At 56.8% G+C, this 14,352-nt stretch overlaps 1 protein-coding gene across 3 annotated transcripts in view; it reads left to right on the forward strand.

Annotated features, from left to right (window-relative positions):
- SMIM12 (small integral membrane protein 12) overlaps positions 1 to 1,831 on the forward strand; it is a 2,100-nt gene extending 269 nt beyond the window's left edge. Inside the window, exons 1-3 of one of the 3 annotated variants that reach the window (XR_002096457.1) lie at positions 144 to 565; positions 597 to 1,066; positions 1,471 to 1,831. Coding sequence is in view for 1 of the 3 variants with exons in the window: in XM_019512233.1 (XP_019367778.1) it covers positions 1 to 86 (86 nt within the window). In the remaining 2 variants the exon portion in view is untranslated. The other 2 variants (XR_002096458.1, XM_019512233.1) reach the window with 2 other exon arrangements.
- The last annotated feature ends 12,521 nt before the right edge of the window (positions 1,832 to 14,352 follow it).

A 14,352-nucleotide genomic window follows, 5' to 3' on the forward strand; every position in this document is an offset into this window, starting at 1 on the left:
ACCCCACGTGCGTCCGCAGCCTCAAGGACCGGCTCGAGTTCGCCCCGCGCGCCGTGCTCGACCGCAACCGCCCGGGGGGCGCCTAGGGCCGCCCGCGCCGCTGCCAGGAGGGGCCAAGCCGGACTGAACTCCTGTGAGAGCCTGGGGATAGCCGTGCCCCCCCTTCCCCCCCTCCGCCCAGGCTGGGGAGGAGCGACGCTGGGCACACGGCTCCTGCGGGAGGCGGAGCGATTTGCGCTTATTTAATCTGAAGGGGAGAAGATTTGGGGTGGGGGGTTGATAGCAGCCTTCAGCTCCCTGCAGGGCTTGAAAGAGGAGGGCTGCTCTCAGTGGCGGCAGGTGACAGAAGGAGCAATGGGCTCATTGTAGGATATTAGGAAGAGTTTTTAGGCGACCCATAGAGGCGGTGGGATCTCTCTCCGTGGAGGCTTTTAAGACCCACCTAAACAAAGCCCTTGGCTGGGATGATGTAGATGGGGCTGGTCCTGCTCTGTGCAGGGGGGTGCGCTAGATGCGAGCTCCCAAGGTCCCTTCCCACCCGCGTCTTCTGTGTTGCATGTAGGAGGTGACGACTGGGCGGGGGGTCGGCCTGCGAGACACCACGGCGAGGGGGAGAAGGGGCCCGGTTGGTTTCTGTGTCTGCTTCGTCTGGCCCTGGGTGCGGGGCTGCTGCACGGAGAGCCTGGCTGCAAGGGCCAGGCTGAAATTTGCCCTCCGGTCAAGGGCGCAGCGGGTGGGGGTGGCCGGGAAGTGACGCTGCCCCCAGTGGATGTCCTTGGCGGAGGAACGTGACTCAGCTGTCTCCCTCCTCCAGGGCTTGTCACCAGGCTCGGGGCTTTGGGGTGGCTCGGGGGAGGATGGCTGCATGCAAGCCTGGCCTGGGGGTTCGAGCTCATCTTGTGTCCTGCCCCAAACATCCTGAGCGTGTCTGGGCCTCACTGTTTGGCTGAAAGCCGTGGTGCTGTGAGGGGATGCCCTGAAGATTGTGGCCTAGTTGGGTATCGAGGGGCTTTCCCAGGAGCTGCTTTTCCCACCCCCTCCTCACAACCAGCAGCTGCTTTGAACAGTGGTCAGCCTCAGCCCTTTCCCTGTCCCTTTCTTATCTGGGAGGAGAACATCTTCCCAACAGCGGGGAAGCTGTTTTGTATGATTGGGATGGGGGCGGGGGGTGAGCTGAAGGGAGCTGGGTCTGGGGTCCTGCCTTGCCAAGCTGACCCCCTGGGGTAGCTTGGAGCAGTCGAAGCCAAATCCAGGGAGTGCAAATGCTTGAAATCCAGGCACCAACCCTCTGGCCCTGCCAGGGTGCTTGTGGGGGATGCTGAGGTAGTGCTGCCATCAAGTGGCGGTGAGGGGCATCCATTTCCAAAGGAGAGGGGTCCGTGGCCACAGTAAAGGGCTGGTTCAGGAAGAAGCACAGGGTGCTGCCTTTCTGCACAACAGCTAGGAACTGCAGCCTTCCCTTCTTTCCAGGTCCAGGATTGAGGCTTTGAGCCTTTTGCCTGTCATCCCCAGGCTCCCTGTATGCAGAAATGCAGCTGCGTCTGGAGAGGGAGGTCATTCCCTTCTGGTCTGCACACAATCTCTGCTCAACAGCTGGGACACGGGACGTTTTACTCCAAGGCCGGTGGACCCCCATTGCCCTTGCAGAGGGCCTGTAATAGCCACACCACATGGATCCAGCCTCACAACTCAAGGATCTCACTCCCCCAGCAGAAGAGACGCCGCTCAGTTTCTCTGCCTAGGAGGATCTGCCTTGACTGCTGGCTTAGTTGGCAGAAGTGCTGAAGCCTGCATCTCCCGCTGAAATTAAAGGGTATGCATGTGGAAAATGGGTTGGTGTGTGTGTGTTTGGATCAGGCACAGGGCTGCACGTGTGGCTGGCTCTCCAGTAGACGTATGGCTGGGGAAGGCTGTTCTCTGGAGCCTGGTCCATTTGGAGGAGCAGTGAGGTGGCTGAGGCAGGACTGTTTCCTGGTGGACGGTGCTCATGGGCTAGGGCACAGAGTCTGCTCGAAGCTCAACCTAAGAATGCAGCTGGCACTACAACCCTCTGGGGTTTGAAGCATGTGCGTGCTGTGGTGTTTTGAAGTGCTTCCTGGAGGCTGGTTGTGAGCAGAAGCCTTGGCACCAGCCGCTCCAAAGGGGAGAGCCTCGAGCTGTCCTGGGAGGCAGCTCTCAGTGTCAAGGGCTGCGATGATCCGATCTGCCTGGGAGGAGGGGATCTGGCCCTCTGAGGACACTCCCAGCAAAGGACGTGGAATCTGGTGTGACCTCCCTTGGGTGCTGGGGGCTGGCACCAGCTGTGGACTTGGCTTAAAACGTGTGTGTGAGCCTGGCTGTTGTGGGTAGAGGGGAGGCTCCTCTGCTGCAGCCTTATCTTATCTCTGTCTCTCTGGACCTTGACTTCATCTCCAGCACGTGACTTTGGGCTGGGATTCAGACCTGGGTTCACTTCCCCGCTCCACCATGGACCTGCTGGTTGACCTTAGCCACGGCATTTTGCCTCTCAGTGCCTCAGTTTCCCTCATCCATGGGAAAGAGGGTGCATCACTGGTCTCTTGTCTTTACAAGAGGAAAAGTACCAGGTGGGAGCTGGGGGTGAGAAGAAATGGGTCATGAGCTGCAAGAGAGGGAAGGGAATGGGCTGGATTTGGGATGAGCTTCCTTTTGCTTGACCAGCTTGGGGTATAAGCTGTAGTAGGACATGACCCTGCTCTTGCTAAAGGCTGCAGATGGATCCAGACTGGCAGAACCGTGGCTTCTGATAGCTGTTGAGACCAAGTCACCACATGCCCCAGGGCCTGCGAGCTGGCCACGGTGCAGCTGCTAATGTTTCCTTGCTCCTGGAGCCTTCCCTTAATGCTGGCCTGGCCATCCTCCCACCTGGCTGGAGGCAACCGCGCTGTCCCACAGCACGTGAGGCCCCAAGGTCAGCAGCCAGTTCAGCGCTCTGCCTCGCGCCAGCCCCATTTCCTTGAGCGCCATGGGGTGAGAGGTCACCCCGGTTCCCACAGATGTTCTGTGGTAATGGCTGAGGGAGCAGCCAGCCAGAGCGTGGAGCCTGTGCTTGACAGCTTTATTAGCAGCCCTCGCTGGCTGTGTTTATCTGCTGCACTTGTTTGTGCATTGTTCCCCTCATGGGGCTGTAATAGCCCTTTGGCCTTCAGCACTCAAGTCTGGGTGCTTTATGAGCCCTCCCATCTCCTGCCCCCTCCCAGGTTTTAATGGAGGAAGGGAAACTGAGGCACAGGGCACAACAGTAATGTACCCATAGTTGTGCAGCAAGCCATTGGGAGCACAGAGCAGGGACTGCAAATCCTGCACCTTGCTCTGCACCTGCAGCTTTTGTGGGTGCAAGGCTTAAGTCTCTTCATGCCCTGCTGCGCCGCCAGCACCTCCTGTGTCAGCAGCTCAAGCCCTCAGATGATGGGGGTGCCTGCCATGGCAGAGCTGCGTGGCACCTTGCTGGGCCCTGCGTTTCCTCAGGCTTGTCTCTGCTGTTGCCTCGTGGCCCCTGCCATCCCCTGGTCTGTGGGGGAGCTAGCTCTCCAGGCTTGTCTTTAATGGGAGCATTTTGCCCTGGGCCCAGCCCAGCAAGGGACCTGATCTCCAGCCTTTGGGCCTTCTCCTTGTGCTGAAATGGAGGGCACGAGGCTAACTGGTGCCTGCTGAGGCTCAGGTCCTGTGTCCTAGTCTCTCTGAGGGACTCCCAACTTGGGGCTGGAGGCAGTCATGTCATCACTGGCTGCTCCTTCTCAGACCAGGGCTCCAGGATTGACATATACCCTGGCCCTGTGGTCCTGCCCCCTGAAGAGATGGAGGGGATGGGGGTGCCCTTTCCTTGTCCCCTGGCAATGACACCAAGTGACTAATCGCCTCCTTACAGTAGCAGTCATATTCATGACAACCAAAGCACTACAGAGAACCACTTGTCCTAAAACAGACTACGTGCCTGCTTAGCTCCTTGGGCATCTGACCGCCTTAAGCAGGGAGCTCACAGTTGGTTAAATGCTGCTGTAGACCCTCTGCCCTGAGATCTCTGTGGTCTGGCTAGCAGAGATGGTTCCTATAAGCCTCAGAGCATTTCTCCCGAAACCCTGAAGCAGGAAAAAAACGTCTTTAGGCACCCTAGGCTCCTTTTGTTCACTCTGTTTCCTGAAGACCGGGGGGCTCTCTAAACTGCTGAGAGCCTGTTGTTTCCCAGCATTGGCTACTCAGACTTGCATCTTGTTGGAGACAGGATCCTCACTACTGGCCTCTTCCCCCATTGTCTTGCAGTCACCCCCTGAGTATTTGTGCAGAGGGGCCATTGTGTTGCTTCTCAGACTTTCTCTGAAGCTTCAACAATAGATCAATACTGGGAAGTCTTATAGTCCTGTATCCAGACATCGAGCGTCTCTGATCAGATTGCATGTGTGTTTCAGGACCAAACGGCGCGGTGCTCTTGGAGCGCTGTGCAGCCATTCTGCCTCGGCCGCGCTCCACGTGCATTAATGCAGCGATCTGTTCAAGCGGTTCGTGGGCCAGGCAGGTATCACCTGCATGTTACATGGGGAAACTGAGGCAGAGTAGAGAATTGACTTGGCCCCAGGACGGCTGTGACAGAGACGACTCTCCTGAGCCCCCCTTTCAAAAACACCCTTCCTCCCATTGAATCCCAACAATGCCCCGAACAATTGGGGATTGTCTGGGGGAGATTATTCAGCGAACCCACTTGGGGGAGGGGAAGTGAGCACTGGGCAGTGACTAATGGGAAATAAAAAGGGAAATGGGGGTCGAATGAGCTGGGTTTTTTTTGCTCTACATTTGCTGGATCTTGCCTTTCCACCCGCCTCCCTCCTCCACCGCAGGGCTGCTGTGTGGGCAATCGGTTATGCTGTCATCACACTGCTCCATTAGGTCAGCTGGGCCAGGCTGCTAGGCCCTTTTGGAAGGGCATCAGAGGACATTTCCAGCAGCAGAGGCCACGGCTGAGAGGCCTCAGAACTGCATGGCAGCCCTGAAGCAGCAGCCCGAAATACCAGGGGTGGAAGAGGGGGAGTGTGTGCTGCAGCCTGGTTCCTTTCCAGCTTCTGGTGGCAGGAGTTTCCCCGTCTCTCAGGGAAAGCCCTTTGCAAAAAAAAATAGGGGTCTGGACTCGATGATCTTCCGAGGTCCCTTCCAGCCCTAATGTCTATGAAATAAATCTATGAAAAAGGGTCTGTTGCTGTTGGGATCAAGTCCTGTTGCTGTTGAAGTGCAGCCACCTCTGGGCTGGTTGAAATGTTACTGTGCTGGCTAGCTTTGTCCCTTCACGAGCATCAGAGACATGGGCATAAGGAGGCAATGGCTGTGAGGGGCTTTTTGCTCCTCTGATGGCAGCTGCCTGCATTATTTATCACCCTGGCTGCTGTCCTGCACATGTTGCTGGGGCTGGGGCTGATAAGGCTCGAGAGGCCTCTTCTCTGTAACCCACAGCAAACCTTTTCAGCTTGCTTTGCAGAGCTGCTGCTGAGTCCTATGGCGAAGTCCAGTACCTGCCTGCCCGAGAAACTGGCTCAAGTGGCACAGAGGGCCTGTGCTGGCTTGGTACCGACCCCTGCCATGTCCCAGGTCTCAGTGCACCCGAGGACAGGATCCTGGGACCTTGCCCTGGCAAGCTGAAGTGTCAACAGCTATGGGGTAAGCATCTGGGCTGGTTGTGAGGCCTGGGGCTGGGATGTGGCAAGTTCCCCACTGAGATGCGCAAGTGGCATCCTCTCACCACAGGTGCTGTAGGTCAGATGCAGCAGCAGGGGTCTGCTGGAGTCCCTGAGCTCGGCTCCGCTTTGCAGCGTGTCTTTCCAGGACTTCCACAAAGGCAGGGCAGGCTCATTACACCAGCCTTACAGAGAGGAAAGCTGAAGGTTTTGTCGGATGTTACACTTTGCACTTGTTAAGTGCACTTATAACACGAGTCTGTGTGTTCAAGCAGTAAAATGTACTAAGCGTGCTCATATGGCAAAGTTAGGATGTTTTGCAGGAGGAGCGTCGCATTAACTAGCCCACATTCTGCTATCATCTGACTGCTCTAAAGAGATAAAAGGAGCAATTTGTGATTCCAGGTCTGGGGCTGCTGATCGTTGGGCCCAGCCTTAGGACTGCACCAGAGTCTCAAACTGGCTGTGATCGTAGGATCCAGCACCTCTGTCAGGCTTGGCTCCCCGGGCCTCTCCATCCACCCTGGGTGGCAGAGTCCAGGCTTAGCAGAGCTCCCTGTGAGGCTTGTGGGTTGGGAGATTTGTAGTAGTAATTACTGAAAGACTGCACAGAGTGGGTTCTGGCTTTTAATGTGGCACGCTAATGCTTACTACAGTTTCAGTGAGCCACCAAGACAAGGCCCTGAGGTGCAGCTGGGGGCAGTCACTTGCCCCACCTCACTCCCCTTCGGTCAGTGCCATGGCCGAGAGCAGCAGGCGGTTAAGCTGGGGCTTGTGGCCCTGACAGTAGCAGCCTGTGGGGCTGTTTATTGGGGCAGCTGGCAAAGCTGTTTCTGCCCCCACAGCCAGTGCCCCTTCACTTTGTATATGTGGCTTGTGCTTGGCCTTGAAGCTGCCCCCTTGCTAAAGCACCTGCTTGGACTTCCATAGTTTCATAGATGTAGGGTTGGAAGGGACCTATTAGATCATCGAATCCGACCCCCTGCCCTGGGCAGGAAAGAGTGCTGGGTTCAGATGACCACAGCCAGGTGTCTGTCCAATCTCTTTTTAAACACCTCCAAGGAAGCGGACAGCACCACCTCCCTTGGAAGCGTAGTCCATATTTTGGCAACCCTCACTGTAAAGAATTTTTTCCTGATGTCCAGTCTGAATTTGCTTTCTTCCAGTTTGTGGCCATTATTTCTAGTTACCCTGATGGGCGCCCTGGTAAACCTGTATCCCCTATTTCTTGCTGCCACCCCCGATGAGTTTGTAGGTGGCCACGAGATCACTTTTCCGCCTCCTCTTGCGGAGGCTGAAGAGGTTCAGGTCTCCCAATCGGTCCACATAAGGTTTTTTTTGTAGGCCTTTAACCAGATGAGTGGCCCTCCTCTGAACCCACGCCAAGCCATCCACATCCCTCCTGAAGTGCAGTGCCCAAAACTGGACGCGGCTCTCCAGCTGCGGCCTCACTAATGCCGCATAGAGGGGAAATATCACCTCCCTGCACCTGTTCGTGATGCACCTACTTATGCAAGAAAGCGTGTGGGTAGCTTTACTTACTACCACATTACACTGGTGACTCATGTTCATTTTGGACAACTCCAAGATCCCTGTCCGCAGTTGTGCTACTTAGAGCGGTGCCTCCCAGGCTGTAGGAGTGTTGATGTTTCTTCCTCCCCAGGTGCAACACATGACACTTATCCTTGTTAAACTGCATCCTGTTCTGTTTGGCCCATTTTCCCAGCCTGTCCAAATCAGCCTAGATTCAGTCCCTGCCGTCTAGTTTGTGTACCTCCCCACATAGTTTGGCATCAGAAAACTTGGACAGGGTGCTTTCTACTCCCTCATCCAAGTAACTAATGAAGATATTGAATAGTACAGGTCCCAGGACAGGCCTTGTGGGACTCTGCTGCCCACATTTCTCCAGGTAGAAACCAACCTGTCCACCACCACTCTCTGGGTGCGTCCCATAACCCAATTTTCTACCCACCAGGTTGTGTAATAATCTACATTGCAACTGTTTATTTATAAGAATTGGGTGTGACGCTGTGTCAAAGGTCTTATTAAAATCTAAGTAAATAGCATCTACCTCTATTCCTTCATCCAAGCATTTTGTGACCTGGTCATAAAATGCAACCAGGTTAGTCAGGCAGGATCTGCCTGCTATGAACCCATGCTGATTGCCCCTTAGCATCATTTTACCTGCTGGTCCCCCACTAGTGTGATCCTTAACAATTTTCTCAAAGGTCTTGCCAAGGATAGAGGTGAGACTAACCGGCCTGTAGTTACCCGGTTCCTCCTTCCTCCTCTTCTTGAAAATAGGGACCACACTGGCCCGTTTCCAATCTTTCAGGACCTGTCCTGAGCACCATGAATGCTCAAGCAGTTGTGCCAGCGGCTCCGCTATGACCTCAGCCAATTCCCAAAGTACCCTAGGATGAAGATCATCAGGACCTGTTGACTTAAATACATTCAACATCTCCAGGTGCCCCTTTACTAGGTCAGCACAAACAGTTGGTGGGTTGGTATCTATACTGGGCTTACCTAAGGTCCCAATGGGATGTGTATTTGTATTCGTGTCCAGGAACATGGATGCAAAGAAATCATTTAGAAGCTCCACTTTGGCCATCCTATCTGTTACCAGTTGCCCTAGTTCATTGTGAAGGGGCCCTAAGTTACCCTGCACCTTCTTTTTGCTTCCTTAATGACTTTTTGTTATCCTTAACTTTTGCTGCCAGCCTAAGCTCCATTTCCACATTGGCTTTCCTCACTGCTTCCCTGCAAGCTCGAGCCAAGCAGGTACACTCTCCTTGGTGGCAGCCCCCTGCTTCCACAGCCTGTAGGCAACTTTTTTTGCCTCCAGGCTCTCTTGGATTTCCCTGCTCCAGCAAGAGGGTTTCTTTGCTTGTTTGCCCCCTTTTATATGTACTGGGATGGTCCTTTTCTGTGCCTGCAGGATTAGTCCCTTGAGAAACACCCACCCTTCCTGGACTCCTGGACTTTGTTCGTTGCCCCTAGTTTGCTGTTTCTGCTGAGTGTTCAACCCACATGCCTCAGATGCAGGTGGCTGGAGTGGGGTGCTTGGATCAGGCAGCTGTTTTTGGAGGCAGGATGGAGGGGAATGAATAGTGGAGCTGGTGCTGATAGTGCTGGGTGATGCAGCCTGGTCCCAGCAGGGCATACGAGGCCCCCTTCTCTGATGGAGTGGCCCTTGATCCCTGTGCAGAGACAACCAGGGACATCAAACATCCGCCTCTGGGCTCCTTATTGCCATGTGCTCTTTGCTGCTAGGTTGGGCCCAGCCCCCTTCCTCCCTGACTGTCAGCAGCTGTTGCTCAGATGAGGGCATCAACTGGCCCGTGCACACCTGGCTCGGATGTTGCCTGCACCCCTGCAAGGCCAGGCTTTGGTCATAGCACATATATGGTGGGGGAAGTCCTGTGAGATCATAGCCAGGCCCCTGGCCAGCGATAGGACTGGAGATCTCTTCCCCACATGCAGGATGCAGCTGATGGCAAGGGGCCTGGCTGCAGTGTGGTGCTGAGCAGCCCAGGGCTCTGGGTAGATGCAACCTTGGTGTGAACAACAGCCTGCATTGCTTTGCACAGCAAAGGAGCTGCTAACAGGCAGAAGAGGCAGCACGTAGCCTTTCTTCCCAGCCAGGCCTGCAGTTGTCCCTGCCCCTACACCCAGGGCTCTGGTCTCTCTGGCTGGGGCACTGCACAGCTGAGCAGGCTGTGGGTGCTTGGGAAGTAGCCCCCGATGGGTCTGCCAGCACAGGCAGACTACCTGCTGGGGATGGAGCAGGCGCCAAGGCCTTGTCTCTAGTCCTGCTTCAGCACATTGTGTAGGGGAAGAACAAGATTCACCAGAGGGGCTGTTCCAGGGACCTGCACTAGATCAGCCCTGCTGCTGCTCTGCGGTAGGCAGGGAGTTGGGCCAGGGCCTCCATACCCTGCTCCATCCACACCCCTACAGACCCCAAAGCATGGCCAGGGTGCAGCCTCTTTCCTGGGCACTAAACCCACTCATGCCCCCAAGGCTGCTGCTGGCTCGGCGGGCTCCTCTGCTGAGCTGCAGGCCCCGTGCAAGGCACTCCCAGTGCCCATGGCCCAGGCAGCACCTAAGCCAAAGGAACTGCAGCAAAGCAGCATGTCCCACACATCCCCAGGGGAACTGCTCGCTCCTCGGCCTCTGTTCCCTTTGAGCTGCAGGGAGGCGTATCTGGTTCCCAGGCTCTGGTCTGCCCTTTGCCATGAGCTTGTGGGAATCTTTTCCCAGCCTCCTCCTGCCCTTTCTCTGCAAGACCCTTTCTCCTGTTACAGTCCCCATGGTCCAGGCATGCCTGCGTCTTGCTGCCCCTCTGTCCCAGCCATCGAGAGGAGCGATGCTGTATTTAAGATGTTTGGCACTCTGTGGGGTGGGGTCTGGCACGGATAGGGCCCTCCTACGCCCCTGGAGCCCAACCCTCTGCTCACTGATGGAGCAAGGCTGGGCCAGGGCGTAGGTGAGGCTGGGGGTCCAGCCGAGGGCTGGAGCTAGACCTTGGGGCTTTTATTCAAGGAGAGTTTTAAGATGCACCTTAAACACTTCGTGGCAGGTATCTGGCAGGTGCCCGTGTCCTTCGCTTGCACTCTCCCACTGTTTCCTCCATATCATCCCTGTGTGGATCCGTTTCAACCCCGGAGATCATTCTCTAAATCTTGGGGTCGGGGAAGAGCCTGCTGCCAACCCGGCTGGGATCGTGCATGGATGCCGTGTGGCATCCATGAGGCAGGTAGTTCTCTTGCTCGCAGAGAGCTGCACCTGGAGACAGGTGCCTAGCCTGGGATGAGTTACTTGTTTGGGACCCAGGAGTCCTGGGTCCTGGCCCCTGGCTCTATTCACATGCTCCTTCCCGGAGCTGGGGGCCGACCCCAGCAGAACTGGGTTCCTTCCTTCTGATCTAATTTTGGGCATCACTTCTCTCTGAGCTCCCACGAGCCCTAATGCCCACCCCCCCTGCTCTCGCTGACCTGCTCCTGCTCCCTCCTACTACCTCTTCCAAACCAGCCCTGCTCCCCTCCCAAGGTCAGCAGTCCTGACACCCCTGTCTGAGCCCTACACAGCAATGCCTTGTGCTACCTTCTTGCTATCTGCAGCCCTCAGTATAATGGAGCTGTTGCAGGGATAGGGGGTGATTATGGGGGCAGATGTGATAGCTTGGGGTGCTGTGAGCCTCCATCCCCTGCCCCCCCAAGCATTCCTCGCTCTGAGGAAGTGTCTGGAGGTGACTGACAATATCAGGATGCGGGAAGTTGCAGAGGCTATTGAGCCACTTCTTCCGGCCTCGGCGTTCTCACACATTTGTCAGGAGGGCCGGGCCAGCCCAATGGGCCGAGAAGGGCCCTGGCATTGTCTGGGCTAGCGCAGAGCGCTATATATAACCCCCCCGCCGGTGGGGAGCGGGCTGGGGGGGGGAGGGATTGTTTGGGGCTTGCTTTCCTCTCTTCTGAATTGTTGGCAGGGGAGCTGATCGTGCCTGGGATCCCGCTCCGGTGACGCGGGCTTGTTATTTCTCCAAACACAATAGGAGGCCTGTGGGGTGGGCACAGCTTGCCCAGGTCCCGTCTCCACGTGGGTAGGTGCTGGCGTCTTGGAGGGGCCACTGGGACCTGGGGAGGGGGAGCAAGAGAGACAGGGCAAGCCGAGGCCCCCAAGGACCTGTGGGTGCGGACGAGGCAGGGACTCAGACTGACGTTAATGGTGCTTGACTCGTCATGGTGAGATGGGGCTGGGTGGGTGGGGGGTGCTCAGGGGCTGGGTTGGTTGGTGGGATCAGGGGGCTGGGTGCTCAGGGCTGGAGGGAGGAGGGGAGAGATCAGGGTCCTGGGACCCTGGACTCAGCCCTGGTTTTCAGTCCTGGCTCAGAGAGCAGAATGGAGTCCAAGCAGGGTGTGGGTCCTAGCCTCCTGTGCCTCAGTTTACCACCCGGTTGGAATAGGGTGTAAAAACCTCCCCTCTCCACCAGCTTGTGGGAGGTGGGCAAGGCTGGGATTTGTAGGGAAGGGCTGGTCTGGGCTCCAGCATGAAGTCTGAGTGGGCCTTGTGGTACTGCATGGGCCATGGTGAGTGTTGGGGCTGGCCTACCCCCCTGCCTGCTACCTGCCCCTGCTGGGTCATGCCACCTGCCCTGGGGCAGTGAGCCCGGCAGGGGTCACAGCAATAGAGGAAAAGGAAACAAGCCACTCGCTGACGGCATAGCCCTGGGGAGCCCGCCAGACAGGAAGACTTGGCCGACTGGTGCCTCCTTCGGGGCAGGGCAGCTGGCCTATGCAGGGCCCTGCTTGCAAGAGCACCCTGCAGTGCTGCGTTTGCAGCCCATGCTCCTAGGCTGATGGAGCGCCCTGTGGCTGTCTGCCATCCTTTCTGGCCAACTTCCAGGCTGTGTCCCCAACCCACATCCCCTCCTTCGCAAGGGCGGCAGCTTGGTACATCTGGTCCAGCCCAGAGCTGGTACACGGGGTCCGGTAGCTCCAGGGGACCATGTTCTGCTCCAGCCCAGGGCAATTGTTCCTGAACAAAGCCGAGCGTGGCGTGGCGGGGCAGGCCTCCCGCTCCCCCCACCTTCCCCTCCTCCCTTGGCTGCTCCTTGTAGATTCCAGCCGGGTTTTTCCTGCGAGTAACCTGATTTGGAAGCTCCTTATAATGGGAATGACTAAAAAAAACCATGCTGGTGTCCTGCCAGCCACAGGGCCCTGCCTGTTGGAGGGGCCGGGGACACTGCTTACCTGCCGGCCTCCCTCCCCTCCCTGACTCTTCTCTTCCTCCCCGTGGACCAGCAACCGGGCAAAGCTCTGCCAGGCTCCTGGCTAGGCTCCATGTGCCTTCAGGTCTCACCTGCCTTTGGGTTCAGTGAGGAGACCAGCTGAATCCACGGGGACAGATGCTGCTCTGGCACCAGTGGTATATACGGCAGGGTCACAGGGCCTGATGCTCAGAGGAGCTTCTCTCCCCACTCCCCCCCATGATTGCAGTTTGGGAGTGCCCCGGGTCCCAATAAAACAAGCTGTAGGGGATGGGAAGGGGGAGGGTGGTAGGGCACTTTCTGAGCAGTCAGTGGCTGTGGAGGAGAAGGCTCTCGCACCCACAGCCTGTGGGCTGCAGTGGGACAAGCAGGTTGATGGCATGGGAGCAGCAAGGTTGGGGACAACAAGGGGTCTTGCACTCCCATCGTTGACATCTGTGAGCCTGAGCAGTACCTACCTGGGCAGGATTGAGCCCTGAGAGGTCTGAGGGGTTCCCATAGGCAGATGCACAACTCACTTATATGCCAGCCAGGCCTGGGCTCTAGGTGTATCTAAAGCCCCTGGCTCCCCAGCACAGCCCCCTGCCTCCCAAGGTTTAGGGGCAGGACAGGGAGCAAACCCAGACCTCCCCTTGGCCCATCCCATTGGGACCAGAGCTGCTGCTGGGGTCCGGCTGGGTGCAGGGCTGGGGACAGCGATGGAGCACCAGGTCCTACAGGCTGGACAGAGCCAGCCATGCCAGGGAACCACCTTAGGTTGGGGATTCACTGGAGGGCACTTGGGCTGGCACCCAGCAGCCACACACTGAGCCATGAGGCTCTTATGTCCCAGAGCATGGGCACTGCAGGGCAGGAGCTCACTGAGCCAGGCCTTTGGAGCATCCCTCAGGGAATCTCACCCCAATCCCCCACCCTTGTGCTTGAGGCCCAGTGTGCAGCAGAGCCCAGCCAGGCCAGGGCACGAGGGCTCTTCCTCTGAGAAAGGGCAGGCCGGAGCATCCCCAGAGCCACAGAGGAAGTGCTGCCGTCAGCCCGCGGCTCCAGCTCGCCAGGCCTGGGGAAGGGAGGGGCGGGGAGGTGTGCAGCGGAGCCAGCCCTTAACTTGACAGCTCCGACTCCTGCCTGCTTCTGCAAAGGCACTTTGTTCATGCTGCGGCCCCAATCCTGGTGCAGCGGGACTGGTGTTGGCTCACTCACACAGGCGAGGGATATGCCTTGGAGACAGCGAGAGGGGCTGTGTCCCTTTTGTGTCCTCCTCCCCCCCCCTCACACACGCACACCTGCAGGCACCCAAAGACACACACAAGGAAAGAAATAAATGCTTCTAATGAGGTGCTTACTCCCATCAAAACAGAAACACGTGCATGCATGCATGCACACGGAAATAGGCACTGAGGCACTTACACACATATACTTAAGACCTATAGATAGACACACACATACACCCCCTACCCCAAGGAAATGGATACTCTTGAGGCATTTACACACACGTGCACGCACACGCACATTGTCTCTCATATGCACGCACCTGCACCGGCAAACACGCACTCTCTCTGACGCACATGCACGCAGACACACACGTGCACATTGTCTCTCATATTCACACACTTGCAACTGCAAACACACGCATTTTCTTTCTCTGCCTCTCTCTCTCTCTCTCTCTCACACACACACACACACACACACACACACACACACACACACACACACACACACACACACACACACACACACATTCTCTCTTATGCACACCTGCACCTGCAAACATATGCACATGCTCTCTTTGACACACACACACACACACGCAAGTGTACGCATATATTGTCTCTCATAGTCATAGAATCATAGAAGTCGGGTCGGAGGGGACCTTGTTGATCTTCAAGTCCAACCCCCAGCCTGGGCAGG

Source organism: Gavialis gangeticus, unplaced genomic scaffold, assembly GCF_001723915.1.
Source record: "Gavialis gangeticus isolate Ggan-Ray unplaced genomic scaffold, GavGan_comp1, whole genome shotgun sequence".
Taxonomy (NCBI): domain Eukaryota; kingdom Metazoa; phylum Chordata; order Crocodylia; family Gavialidae; genus Gavialis; species Gavialis gangeticus.